The 15,423-nt window shown below is 44.5% G+C and overlaps 1 protein-coding gene across 8 annotated transcripts in view; it reads right to left on the bottom strand.

The window, feature by feature from the left end:
- Nucleotides 1-15,423, bottom strand: part of dop1a (DOP1 leucine zipper like protein A) — a 283,413-nt gene that overhangs the window by 64,900 nt on the left and 203,090 nt on the right. For all 8 annotated transcript variants that reach the window (XM_038802463.1, XM_038802473.1, XM_038802504.1 and 5 more), the window contains 2 exons: nucleotides 13,788-13,913; nucleotides 1,350-1,484 (listed from right to left, as the gene is read on the bottom strand). In XM_038802463.1, the coding sequence (XP_038658391.1) occupies nucleotides 1,350-1,484; nucleotides 13,788-13,913 (261 nt within the window). The remainder of the gene's footprint in view (nucleotides 1-1,349; nucleotides 1,485-13,787; nucleotides 13,914-15,423) is intronic.

Here is a 15,423-nt window from a genome sequence, read left to right on the forward strand (position 1 = left end):
CAACTTTGTGCTTGTACATGTCTTTAGAACTGTCATTACGTATAGGTAAGGAATGGGAGGAATTTCTGGAAAGCGTCCAGGCAAACTTCCTTGCCCTGTCCAACTAGGAAGGAGATGTTGGTGAATCTGATGCCGGGGAAATGAGGTACAACCCAGGAAGCACTCGACGTTCCTAATGCTGCGCAGTGACTCCAACTACCCACTTGAAGGTTGGAAACCTAAAGGTCAAGTATCTGGAGGAACTTCCTACACACATAGTCCCAAAGCCACATGAAGTGCCCTAAAGTTCCCACATGACACAAGAATTGAAAGGAATTTCTGTCAGCTGTCCATCCATGATCTAATAGAAACTCCCTCTTTTAGAACATAGTACATTACTTTGTTTAATGTACTTTTTAAATTCATGTCACCTGATATGTTCTGAACTTATATTCTTAGGATTTCACTTAGTGCTACATTTATTGTGCTAAAAATATAACTTTTTGTCATTTAAACAAATGCTGTAGTATAGGGAGGAAAAAAAGAGAAATGTTCACTACTCAATCTCTTTACCATAACCAAATCATTTCTGTTTTTTGGAAAACAGAGGCTAATAATGGTTCAGTTTTCATTGAGAGTTCCTCTCGGTCCATCCCTTTCATAATTTAATCACTCCTGCTTTCCACCCCCCCCCCCCCCCCCCCCCACCCCACCCCACTCCCATCCTTTATTTGTCTCAGTATTTGCCTAAAAACATTTACATCTCCAACTTGCAGTTCTGATGAAAAGTCATTGATGTGAAATGTTAGCTCGGTTTCTCAATTCACAGATGCTGCCTGACCAGCTGAGTATTGCCAGCATTTTGTGTCTTTAATATTATGTTTGAAGTATGCCTCACAATTTATGAGGAAGCATTTAACAGGGTGAAGCATGAAAGATTAACGGACATCCTATTAAAAAACTTAGAATTGATATTAAAAATACGTCAAGCTGTTAAATCTGTAAGAGAAATGATAAGCACAAAAGGAGAAATAACAAGTTAGGATTACAGTGGATAAGAGTGCATACTGTTGGCACACAATTTTAATTTATAGGGATTGCTATTGATTATCTTGTAAGAGAAGGCAAAGAGTATCTAGTTGTGTCATGATAAGCTGACAAAATTCACATGTAGTCAGAGAAAAATAACAGATTGTGTTTCATTGTTCTATAGTTCTGATATAATGGCTATGGTTTTTGGCTCTGGCTAGTTTTCGCTTGATATTAAAACGTGGTAAAAGCAGTGATTCAAATGATCTGTGATCAGCAACAAAGTAAAATAATAAACCATTAAACCGTACTAACGTTTTTGAAATTGATACTCAACATACCTTCTCCTTAGTTGAGGCCGGCGGCTGTTTTAACACTTCCTTCACTGTCTGCATAACAGTCTCAGCCCTCATTACACTAATGGATCGCACTAGTTCCACCAACAACAACTGTTCAGCACCGGGTACAGGAATAACCTTTAAATAAATTGTAACGTCAATCTTTGATCTTCAGATGCTCTTACATAGATCAGTCTTACAGAAAACCAAATCATTACAGTAAGGCTGCCACTCCATCGAATGACTGGTGCTTCCTGAAGCAAGCTAAGGAACTTGGGCACATTCAGATTTTCAAAGAGCTCAGGGACTCGGACATGGAATGATACCCCACAGAAGTTAGCCATTTGGATCATCATGGCTGGTGCATCGCAATTGAAATGAAATCAGAAAAATACACTGACCAAAGTGAGGTTACAGATTGGGGGAAACAATGGGACAACAACACGGCAAGTGCCCATCAATTGCATGTTATATTGGGATGTTTGGTGTGCATTTCATGACTTACACAACATGACCCTTCATTCTAGAATCAGTTAAACAACAAAGCAAAGGCAGATTTCAACATAGCGTTAATAACTTAAAACCTTTCACTGATGATTTGGTTCCTATTTTTAAGATACTCATGTTTAGATCCACACATAAGTAGGGCAATATTTTTAAACAATCATGTGACCAAATTGTTTTTTCAGGCAGACATCTGGTAGGTCTCATGTTGGCCACTTAAGAACATTTGTTTGTCATCTCGTGTTTTTTTCTCACAGGTTCTAAAAGGTCACTATACCATTTAAAAATTTACACAAAAAATTATATGCTGCACTGATCAATAAGAGGAAACAAGGAAAAGGCAGAGGCTGGGAACAAGAATTTTGTATCTGTCTTAACAGTAGAACACACAAAAAACACCCCTAAGAATGGTAGAAAAGGGGAGAGGGATGAAAAGGGGGGAGGGATGAAAAGGGAGAGAGGAACTTAAAATAGTCAATCACTTTTCCTCTCATTGATCAGTGCAGCATATTGTGCAAATTTTAAAATGACAAAGTGACCTTCTGAATCTGTGAAAAAGTACACAGGATAACAATAAATAGGAAACTAATAGGACTAAAGATGCACAAATCCCATGGACCAAATGTATTTGGATTTCCAAAAGCAATTCTTTGAAGTGCCACATAGGTTACTGCAGTAGAGCTCATGTGCTGGGAATTAACATTGATAGAGAATTGACGAACTAACATGAAACAGAGTCAAAGGGCGGCATGGTGATGCAGTGGTGAGCATTGCTGCCTCATGGCAGCGAGGAACCAGGTTCAATAATGGCCCTGGATCAATGTTGGCGTGGAGTTTGCACATTTTCCCCGAGTCTGCATGGGTCTCACCCCCACAACTCAAAAGACGTGCAGGGTAAGGGTCCTTAATTGGAAGTTTTTTCTTAAAAAAGAGAAACGAATCAGGATAAATGGGTCCTTTTCAGGTTGCCAAACTGTAACCATTCAACTGCCGCAGGGAGCAGTGCCAAGATATTTATGATCTATACTAATGATTTGCATGAAGGGGCAAACTGTATTGTGGCTAAACTTTCAGATGATACAACAATATGTAGGAAAGCAAGCTGTGAGGAGTGTACAGCCTGCAAACGGACACAGATAAATTATGTAATGTGGGAAATGTGATCTGTCTTTACAAAGGAAGATATTCCCCAGGCCAAGGTGAGAGAGGTAACTGGTACACTAGGAGAATTTACAATTGAGACGGAGAAGGTAGTAGAAACATTCAAGGGTACTGAGCGAAGCGAGTGTAGAAATTAGAGGCACCAGTGATAATTCCAGTCTTCCTTAGACACAGGGGTGGTGCTGGAGAACTGGAAAATTGTAAATGTTACACCCTTGTTCAAAAAGGGATGCAAGAATAACGTCGGCAACTACAGACTAGTTAGTTTGACTTCAGTGGTGGGCAAACTATATAGTTTGGGATAAATGCAATAGTCACTTAGACACGTGTATGATAATCAAAGAAAGCCAGCATGGATTAATTTAGGGAAAACCATGTTTATCTAACTTGCCGGAGTTTTTTGAGGAGGTCACAGAGAAGGTTGGTAACGGTAACACTGTTGATGTGGTGTATATGGACTTTCAAAAGGCATTTGATACAGTGCCACATAACGGACTTGTGAGTAAAATTCTAACTCATTGAATGAAAGGGAAAGTTAGCACTTGGTTGAGAAATTGGCTGAGTAACAGGAAATTGTAGTGATAAATAGTTGTCCTTCAGATTGGAAGAAGATTTGTAACGGAGTTCTGCAGGGGTCAGTGTTGGGACTCATGCTCTTTCTGATATATATTAATCACCGAGACTGTGGTATTCAGGACATGATTTCAAAATTTGCAGATGATACGAAGATTGGAAATATTGTCAGCTGTGATGAGGGCAGTCCTGAACTTCAAAACACAGTGGATTGTGTAGACAAGTTGCAGATGAAGTCCAATACAAATACAAATCACCTGAGGTGATTGACTTTGGCAGAAGAATGTGGAAAGACAGTATAAAATAAAGGGAGAAACTCTAAAGGAGGTGCAGGAACAAAGTGTATATGTACATAAGTCATTGTAGGTGGCAGGGAATTTTGAGAGCAGTTAATAAAGCACATAGTCTCCTAGGTTTTATTAAGTGGGATATTGTCTCCTAGGTTTTATTAATTGGAGTATTAAGTACAAGAGTAAGAAGGTGAGGTTGAACTTGTATAAGACATTAATTCAGCCTCATCTTGAGTACTGTGTCAAGTTCTGGGCACCATACTTTAGGAAGGATGCGAAGACACTGAAGAGGAAATTCACAAGAATGATTCCAGGGATAAAGATTTGTAGCTATGAGGATAGCACGAGCGATTCCAATGAAAAACGGTTTTGAATTCGCCTGGGTCGGGATTGACACCCGAGAGGCTGACAAGCTGCAGCTGCATATTAGCACTCAAATCCCCACACACTTTTTTTAGAAAATATTTAATTGAGGCATTTATAATTAACAATTTTGAACATTAAAGTTCAACAGAAACAAGAACACAATATAACCAACAAACCCCCACCCCACCCCCGGGCACAGGCCCCTGCCAACATGGCTTACACAAACAATGTCACCTTCCCCAGCCAATCCTTACTCGTCTCTCCCAAGCCCCCCGCCCCTCCCGACAGCTTAATTTTTCTCAAAGAAGTCGATGAACGGCTGCCACCTCCGAGCAAACCCCTGCAGTGATCTCCCCTCAATGCAAATTTAATTTTTTTCGAGTCTGAGAAACCCCACCACGTCACTAACCCACATCCCCGACTTCGGGGGATCCGAATCCCTCCACCCTAGGCAGATCCGTTTCCGGGCCACCAGGGAGGAAAAGGCCAGGACGTTGGCCTCTCTCCCACCCCCCCTGGGCTCCTGGGGATCGCCACCACTGAACTCGGAACTACCCTCATTTCGAAGACCTCTGACATGACGTCAACAAACCCCTCAGCCCAAAACATATGGACATTGTTTCCCGCACAGCGCCGACACCTATCTCCACCTCCTCAGAGAGCCTGCTCATCCGGGCCATAGTCATGTGTGCCTTGTGGACCACTTTAAACTGTACCAGACTGAGCTTGGTGCACAAGGAGGATGCATTCACTCTCCTCAGGACCTCCTCCCATAACCCGGCCTCCAACTCCCCACCCAGCTCTTCTTCCCACTTTCTCTTCACCTCCCCTATCGGGGCTCCCTCCCACTCCATCAGCTCCTTACAGGTCTCTGAGACCTTCCCCTCTCCTACTCTTGTTCTCGACCTCATCTTATCCTGTAGCCCCTGGGGCGGCAGGTGCGGGAAGCTCGAAACCTGCCTCTGCACAAAATCCCTCACCTGCAGATACCCATTCACCCCTGGCAACTCAAACTCCTCATCCAGCTCCTCCAGTCTCGGGAAACCATCATCAATAAAGACATCCCCAAATCTCTCGATCCCTACCCGCTGCCAGCTCCGAAAACCCCCCATCCAGCCCCCCGGGGCAAACCCGTGGTTATCATATATCGGTGCCCACGCCGACGCCCCCTCTAACCCCATGTGCTGCCTCCACTGTCCCCACACTCTCAGGGCTGCCACTACAAAAAACAAAGAAAAGTACAGCACAGGAACAGGCCCTCCGGCTCTCCAAGCCTATGCCGACCATGCTGCCGGTCTAAACTAAAATCTTTCGCACTTCCGGGGTCCGTATCCCTCTATTCCCATCCTATTCATGTATTTGTCAATATGCCCCATAAACGTCACTATCGTCCCTGCTTCCACCACCTCCTCTGGCAGCGAGTTTCAGGCACCCACTACCCTCTGTGTAAAAAAACTTGCCTCGTAAATCTCCTCGCACCTTAAACCTATGCCCTCGAGTAATTACCCTGGGAAAAAGCCTCTGACTATCCACTTTGTCTATGCCCCATATAATTTTGTAGACCTCTATCAGGTCGCCCCATAACCTCCGTCGTACCAGTGAGAACAAACCGAGTTTATTCAACCTCTCCTCATAGCTAATGCCCTCCGTACCAGGCAACATCCTGGTAAATCTCTTCTGCACCCTCTCTAAAGCCTCCACATCCTTCTGGTAGTGTAGCAACCAGAATTGAACACTATACTCCAAGTGTGGCCTAACTAAGGTTCCATACAGCTGCAATATGACTTGCCAATTTTTATACTCAATGCCCCAGCCAATGAAGGCAAGCATGCCGTATGCCTTCTTAACTACCTTCTCCACCTGTGTTGCCCCTTTCAGTGACCTGTGGACCTGTACACCTAGATCTCTCTGACTGTCAATACTCTGCACGGTTCTGCATTTTGGAAGATCCAATTCAAGAACAAACTATATCGTAAATGAAAAAGCCCTGGGGAAATTGATGTACAGAAAGATCTGGGTGTTCAGGTCCATTGTACCCTGAAGGTGGCTACGCAGGTCGATAGAGTGGTCAAGAAGGCATACGGCATGCTTTCCTTCATCAGAAGGGGTATTGAATACAAGAGTTGGCAGGTCATGTTACAGTTGTATAAGACTTTGGTTCGGCCACATTTGGAATACTGTGTACAGTTCTGGTCGCCACATTACCAGGGGGATGTGGATGCTTTGGAGAAGGTGCAGAGGAGGTTCACCAGGATGTTGCCTGGTATGGAGGGCGCTAGCTATGAAGAGAGGTTGAGTAGATTATTTTCATTAGAAAGACGGAGGTTGAGGGGGGACTTCATTGAGGTCCACAAAATCATGAGAGGTATAGACAGGGTGGATAGCAAGAAGCTTTTCCCAGAGTGGGGGACTCAATTACTAGGGGTCAGGAGTTCAAGGTGAGGGGGGAAAAGTTTAAGGGATATACGTGGAAAGTTCTTTACACAGAGGGTAGTGGGTGCCTGGAATGCATTGCCGGTGGAGGTGGTAGAGGCGGGCACGATAGCATCATTTAAGATGTATCGAGACAGATACATGAATGGGCAGGGAGCAGAGGGATACAGATCCTTAGAAAATAGGCGACAGTTTTAGATAGAGGATCTGGATCGGCGCAGGCTTGGAGGGCTGAAGGGCCTGTTCCTGTGCTGTAATTGTTCTTTTCTTTTCTTCTACCATTCACTGTATATTCCCTACCTACATTAGACCTTCCAAAATGCATTACCTCACATTTGTCCGGATTAAACTCCATCTGCCATTTCTCCGCCCAAGTCTCCAAATGATCTAAATCCTGCTGTATCCTCTGACAGTCCTCATCGCTATCCGCAATTCCACCAACCTTTGTGTCGTCTGCAAACTTACTAATCAGACCAGTTACATTTTCCTCCAAATCATTTCTATTACAAACAGCGAAGGTCCCAGCATTGATACCTGCGGAGCACCTCTAGTCACAGCCCTCCAATAAGAAAAGCACCCTTCCATTGCTACTCTCTGCCTTCTATGACCCAGCCAGTTCTGTATCCATCTTGTCAGCTCACCCCGATCCCGTGTGATTTCACTTTTTGTACCAGTCTGCCATGAGGGATCTTGTCAAAGGCCTTACTGAAGTCCATATAGACAACATCCACTGCCCTATTTGCATCAATCATCTTTGTGATCTCTTCGAAAAACTCTATCAAGTTAGTGAGACACGACCTCCCCTTCACAAAACCATGCTGCCTCTCGCTAATACGTCCATTTGCTTCCAAATGGAAGTAGATCCTGTCTCGATGAATTCTCTACAGTAATTTCCCTACCACTGACGTAAAGCTCACCAGCCTGTAGTTCCCTGGATTATCCTTGCTACCCTTCTTAAACAAAGGAACAACATTGTCTGTTCTCCAGTCCTCCGGGGCATCAGCTGAAGACAGTGAGGATCCAAACATTTATGTCAAGGCCTCAGCAATTTCCTCTCTAGCCTCCTTCAGTATTCTGGGGTAGATCACATCAGGCCCTGGGGACTTAACCACCTTAATATTTTTCAAGACCGCCCAACCGCTTTTTGGATCTCAATGTGACCCAGGCTATCTACACATCCTTCTCCAGACTCAACAGCCACCATTCCATCTCTTTGGTGAATAAGGATGCAAAGTATTCATTTAGTACCTCACCCATTTCCTCTGGCGCCACACATAGATTCCCTCCCCTGTCCTTCAGTGGGCCAACTCTTTCCCTGGCTACCCTCTTGCTTTTTATGTACCTGTAAAAAGCCTTGGAATTTTCCTTAACCTTATTTGCCAATGACTTTTCGTGACACCTTTTAGCCCTCCTAACTCCTTGCTTAAGTTCCTTCCTACTTTCCTTGTAGTCCACACAGGCTTCGTCTGCTCCCAGCCTTCTACCCTTGACAAATGCCTCCTTTTTCTTTTTGACGAGGCCTACAATATCTCACATTATCCAAGGTTCTCGAAATTTGCAGTATTTATCCTTTTTCCGCACAGGAACATGCCGGTCCTGAATTCCTTTCAACTGACATTTGAAAGCCTTCCACATGTCAGATGATGATTTACCCTCAAACATCCGCCCCCAATCTAGGTTCTTCAGTTCCTGCCTAATATTGTTATAATTAGCCTTCCCCCAATTTCGCACATTCACCCTCGGACCACTCTTATCCTTGTCCACCAGCACTTTAAAACTTACTGAATTGTTTCTTTAATGCCAATTGTTGTCATAGTTCCTTAAATACTCCCCTACTTCTACCACCTGGCCGGGCTCATTCCCCAATACCAGGTCCAGTATAGTCCCTTCCCTAGTTGGACATATTATTTTAAGAAACACTCCTGGATGCTCCTTACAAAGTCTGCCCCGTCCAAGCCCCTAGCACTAAGTGAGTCCCAGTCAATATTGGGGAAGTTGAAGTCTCCCATCACAACAATCCTGTTGCTTTTACTCCTTTCCAAAATCTGTCTACTATCTGCTCCTCTATCTCCCGCTGGATGTTGGGAGGCCTGTAGTAAACCCCCAACATTGTGACTGCACCCTTCTTATTCCTGATCTCTACCCATATAGCCTCGCTGCCCTCTGAGGTGTCCTCCCGTAGTCCAGCTGTGATATTCTCCCTAACCAGTAACGCAACTCCGCCACCCCTTTTACATCCCCCTCTATCCCGCCTGAAACATCTAAATCCTGGAACGTTTAGCTGCCAATCCTGTCCTTCCCTCAACCAGGTCTCTGTAATGGCAACAACATCATAGTTCCAAATATTAATCCAAGTTCTAAGTTCATCTGTCTTACCTGTTATACTTCTTGCATTAAAACATATGCATTTCAGGCCACCAGTCCCGCTGTTTTCAGCATCATCTCCGTCTGCTCTTCCTCAGAGCCATACTGGCCCTATTCACTAGTTCTCCCTCAAATTTTTCACCATCTGACCTATTGCTCCGGTACCCACCCCCCTGCCATACTAGTTTAAACCCTCCCGTGTGACACTAGCAAAGCTCGCGGCCAGGATATTTATGCTCTCCAGTTTAGATGCAACCTATCCTTCTTATACAGGTCACACCTGCCCCGGAAGAGCTTCCAGTGGTCCAGGTAACTATAACCCTCCCTCCTACACCAGCTGTTTAGCCACGTGTTTAGCTGCTCCATCTTCTTATTTCTAGCCTCACTGGCACGTGGCACAGGGAGTAATCCCGAGATTACAACCCTCAAGATCCTGTCTTTTAATTTTCTGCCTAGCTCCCTGAACTCCTGCTGCAGGACCTCATGCCCCTTCCTGCCTATGTCGATAGTACCAATATGTACAACGACCTCTGCCTGTCTGCCCTCCCCGTTCAGGATGCCTGCTACCTGTTCGGAGACATCCTGGACCCTGGCATCAGGGAGGCAACATACCATCCTGGAGTCTCTTTCACGCCCACAGAAGCGACTATCTGTGCCCCTGACTATTGAGTCCCCTATGACTATTGCTCTTCTGCGCTTTGACTCTCCCTGCTGAACATCAGAGCCAGCTGTGGTGCTACTGCTCTGGTTGCTGCTGTTTTCCCCTCTTAGGCTATCCCCCAACAGTATCCAAAGCGGTATACCTGTTCGAGAGGGGGACAACCACACAGGATTCCTGCACTGACTACCTGCCCCTTCTGATGGTCACCCATCTCTCTGCCTGCACCTTGGGTGTGACTGCGTCTCTATAACTCCTATCTATGACGCTTTCCGCCGCCTGCATGCTCCTAAGTGCATCCAATTGCTTCTCCAACCGAACCACGTGGTCTGTGAGGAGCTTCCATTGGTTACACTTGCTGCAGATGTAGTCGACCCGAATGCTGGAAGCGTCATAGATCTGCCACATCTCACAGTTGGAGCACTGCACCCCGAGTGACATTTAAGCACTAATTAATTAATTTAAAATAAACACTTGAATTATTGTTCGATTGAGTTACAGTTAACTATATAGCCCTGACGCTAGATGATTTTTACTGTAAAATTAAATGCTAAATACCGATCTCTGCCCTCAGGTTTAGTTACTCCACTATCTAGTTAATCAATTAGATTTTTTTGCAATATTATTTCTTTTCAAATTTAACAGATTCCCAACCAGCCAATCAGGTCACAGCTTTACTGTGATGTCACTTACAGTTTTCCCACCGGGAAAGCTACTTCCAGGCTTGTGGAGTACCAAGCCGGCGAGAACGGCCACCAACTGTGCCACCAAACTCGCGTCCTTACACTATGCCGCCTCCACCCACTCCCACACCGACTCTCCACTACTACCCACTTCCTGACCATCGCAATATTCGCTAATAGTAGTAGTTAATGAAATTCAGGAGTCCCCAAACACTCTTATCCCAGCCTAGAAGATGCCACTTGTCGCGCTGGAGCGCGCCCATCCCATTGATGGGTCAGCTGGAGCCAGAGGGTACCAAGTGGAGTGACCTGGGGGGACATCTATACAACCCATGGCACTAAGTTCACAGAGGGCAGTCAGCATCATGTGCAGCTGCATGGCTGCCATGCAGGCTGCGGCAATGGTGTTCTAGGTCATTCACCCCCACCCCATGGCCCACCTCCTGGCCACCCCCCGCTACTCGCCTGGCCCTGGCAGTAGCCCCCCCCACCCCCCGGCTAGCAGCACAACTGACAGCACATTATAGCGATGTTGGACCTTATTCGTAAACCCACTCTCTCCCATAGCAGCCACGGCACCCATTTCTCAATTATTGGAACCGCAAATGAACCTCGCCGCCAGTAATTCATCCTGGCAGAGCATTGTGCAGATCCCAGAGAACAACAGGTCAGTTCCAGTAATGCTATGCCAACGGCGTTTACTCTACGTGCAGAATAGAACACACTGACGTCGCTATTGAGGCATCGGAGCATGGCATTCTGTCAGCTGCCCAGAGCTGGCCACAATTTGCGCCTGGCGCCTCATTCTCCGTCCAATCGTATTTCTTGATTCTGGCATTACCGATAGAGAATCCCGCCTTGTATATTTTCAAGAAGCAGTTAGATACCGCACTTAGGGTGAAGGGGATCAAATGACATGGGGGAAAAGCGGGATTAGGCTAGTGAGTTGGATTATCAGCCATGATCATAATGAATGTCGGAGCAGGGTTGAATGGCCTCCCCCTGATCCTATTTTCTATGTTCAACAGAACATCAAGAATTAGAGGCACAGATTCAAAATAATTGACAAAGGAGTAAAGGGTGATGTGAGGAAAAGGTTTCACCCAGAGGTCGGCTGGTTTCAGGAACAAACTTCCGAGAGGGTGGTAGAGGCAGGTTCGATCAAGGTATTAAAATGGAATTGGATTGCCACCTGAAAAGGGAGAATGTGCAATGTTATGGGGATAAGGCAGGGGAGTGGGACTGGGTAGAATGATCCTTTAGTAGCCCATTCAGACTTGATGGGCCGAATAGTTTCTTTCTGCATAGGGGTAAAGATTCTGAGAGAGATGCAGAATGCTGCAGTGAAGGAGGATTTGGGTGCCCTTGCACACAAAACACAAAAGGTTACCATGCAAGTACAGCGGGTTATTAGGATGACAAATGGAACACTGGTCTTTATTGCAAGGGGCTAGAGTATAAACGTTTGCAAAATTTTGGTATAACTGTACAGTAATTGGCGAGATTGCACCTGCAGTACTATGTACAGTTTTGGTCTCCTCGCTTAAAAATACTTGTAACAGAAGCAGAGAAGGTTCACTTGGCTGACTCCCGGGATGAAGAGGTTGCCCATACTTATTGGAGTTTAGAAGAATGCATAAAAGCAAATTACTGCGGATGCTGGAATCTGAAACGAAAGGGAAAATCCCAGCAAGTCTGGCAGCATCTGTAGGGAGAGAAAAGAGCTAACGTTTCGAGTCCAATGACTCTTTGTCAAAGCTGAGCTTGAACCGGCTTTGACAAAGAGTCATCGGACTCAAAACGTTAGCTCTTCTCTCTCCCTACAGATGCTGCCAGACTTGCTGAGATTTTCCAGCATTTTCCCTTTCGTTTTAGAAGAATGCATAGTGGTGCAGTGGATAGCACTACTGCCTCACAGCACCGAGGTCCCAGGTTCGATCCCGGCTCTGGGTCACTGGACAGTTTGCACATTCTCCCCGTGTTTGCGTGGGTTTCGCCCCCACAACCCAAAGATGTGCAGGGTAGGTGGATTGGCCACGCTAAATTGCCCCTTAATTGGAAAAAATGAATTGGGCACTCTAAATTTATATTAAAAAAAAGAATGCATGGCGACTTTATTGAAATATGCAAGATTCTGAGGAGACTTGACAGGATAAATTCTAAGAGAATATTTTGTCTCATGGGGGAATCTAGAACGAGGGGCACAGTTTAAAGATAAAGTATCTCCCATTTAAGACAGGGAGACAAAGTCAGGTGGATTTCTTTTAAAAAAAATAAATTTAGACTACCCACTTTTTCATATTTTCCAATTAAGGGGCAATTTTGCGTAGCCAATCTACCTAGCCTACACATCTTTGGGTTGTGGGGGTGAGACCCACGCAAACACAGGGAGAACGTGCAAACTCGACATAGACAGTGACCCAGGGCTGGGATCGAACTCGGGACCGTAGCGCCGTGAGGCAGCAGTGTTAACCACTGCACCACCGTGCCGTCCCTTGGACTTCTTCTCTCAAAGGATTGTTAGTCTTTGGAATTCTCTTAACAGTGAACAGTGAAAGCTAGGTCATTGAATATATTCAAAGCTGAGTTAGACAGATTTTTGAATAACAAGGTTTAATGACCAAGGAAGCCAGGGTAGGAATGACACAATTTATTTTAACTAAACATAAAGTCTGCCCACCGCAATAACTACGTACACATCACAGTCTCCTTTGGGACAACCAACATGCCAGTCGCTGCTTGGGCCGGCTTTTATGCTCAGTTTTATGAGCCCCAGCTGAGTGGGCCACTACTGGGGAAGCTCATACTCCATAAACCCCATGGGGAGCGCGATTATAGTTTTCCCGTGAGCCTCGTGGGGGTTATGACACAAGGTAATCAAGGGTTCTAGGCAAGGGCTACAGGAAAGAAAGTGACATTAAGGCCACACCCGATCATATTGAATGGCAGAGCAGGCTCAATGAGCTTACTGGCCTACTCCTGCTCCTATTTCTTATGTTCTTGATTTTGTTAGTACCAATAGAAGATGCCAAATGGATTAGTCAATGACAGTGCAGTCAAGGTGAATGTTTGATTGAAGATGAGCTAATGAACAATAAAGCTACTTACCCACATGAAACAGGCTTTAAAAATAATTTACAGGAAAACTCTTGGAAAGCAAGATTTCAGTGTCATTGCTCCCAGATGCCTATCCATTTGTATGTTAGAGTTTCTTCATAAAGATATGATACATTAGAATCCTACCAAACAGCCATTTTCAGCCACAACGAAAGCCAAACAGCCAGAGTCTGACTTTGAGAAAGACTTGAAGTCCATCTTGGTGGGAATGGCATTAAGTAGTTCTGACAGTCTACTACAGCAAAACATCATTCCACTGCAGACATTACTCTGCAAAGGAGTTGAACCTTACTTTGTTTTTCATGGCACACGTGTTCTCTCTCCTCTCATTCCAGACAAAAGCAATGGCAGCCATGAAGTGTACACCATGGTTCATAGAGATGGGGCCCAAGAGCTCTAAAATCTGTTGTCGAAGACTCTGGTCAGGGAGGAATGAGGAACACAGAATTCACTAATAATAATCAATACAAGAAAACAAATCACAATATGATAGCTGAAACAACTGAATCATCCTGCATTTCTTAATTAATTATATAGTGTGAAAAGAAGCAAAGCTTATCAGATACTAATTTCATTATTGACTATAGCCATTTATCTCAGCTTTCTAAAAGTTACAAGATTTGGAAAACACCAGAGATAGGTGCTAAACTGCGGGTCAGTTCAGAATAGTTAAAAGCTGGTGCTGCGAAGTGCAATCACGGAATGGATTTTTCAGTTAATACAATGGTGAGGTTAAGAATGTTCACGGTGGCATGGTGACACATCGGCTAGCACTACTGTCTAACAGTGCCAGGGACCAGGGGATAGTCCGGGTGATTGGGCCTAGATAGTGTGTTCTTTTGGAAAGTCGGTGCAGACTCGATGGGCCGAATGGTCTCCTTCTACACTGTAGGAATTCTATGATTCTATAATAGAGTAAATCCAGCATCTGCACATATGAAGTTAAGGGCAAAGAGGAATGAGCAACAAATGCAAGCATTGTCCAGGACACTAATAGTCCATGAAAGAATAAAGAACATTCTTAAAACTCAAAGTTGCTACCCCGCTTTTCCAGAATCTGCTCTAGGTGAGTATCTTGCTGACAGACTTGACACTGAAACCTGTGCAACCACATACAGTTGAAGGTCTTACCACAAGATGACCACCAGCTCATCAGAAAAATATAGAACTTTTCAGTCTACTTTGTGAATTTTGTAAGAGTGTGATAAGTCTTCATTTTGCTAAACAACTTCTCTGGCTCTGAAAATTAGATTGTGGCGTCTCACTCCTTTAATCATTGTTGGAGGTTTTTTTAAAAAGATGAATTCTTAACTCAACTTTTCTTTCTGCCATATCATTCCACTTTTCTTTCCTTTATTTTAATTTCAGTACATGAATCAATTAATTTGCACTTCTAACTTACACCTCCTGGTTTAAACTAAACCTGTCTCAGTAAGGGTTCTTCAATCCAATTGGCAAGGAGATGAGCAATCCCTATTCATACAGTTCCCATGTTTGCTATCGAGGAAGCCGCATTGTTCTGGATTTTAATCACTACAAGTTCTAGTGCAAAAGCCTAAAGGAACTCTGTGGGCAAGTGCAATTGTAATGTGTGACCACTGCTATTTGTCTACCACTGTCTGCAAAATCTTGGCCATTTACTTTATGTCCAAAATGGACACTCTTCACTATTCCTATTCTGTCACTTACAACCAATCTTTCCCAAATATGTTGGCTTGGCTCTTACAATGCCAACATCGGCAAATGTTGAGATGTGTGTTACTGTTGTGCTTTGGGACCCATTGGACGTTCTTACCCATGAGGTAACTGTCCAAGAAGTCAAAACTTCCGATGGGCTGATATGTGCTTCCTGTGACACTATGAGAATCTCTGATGCTGGCCTCAGTGTTGGAGACTTGGGCTAGATGCACAATACTTACCCAGATATT

The sequence above is a fragment of the Scyliorhinus canicula genome, chromosome 1, assembly GCF_902713615.1.
Source record: "Scyliorhinus canicula chromosome 1, sScyCan1.1, whole genome shotgun sequence".
Classification (NCBI taxonomy): domain Eukaryota; kingdom Metazoa; phylum Chordata; class Chondrichthyes; order Carcharhiniformes; family Scyliorhinidae; genus Scyliorhinus; species Scyliorhinus canicula.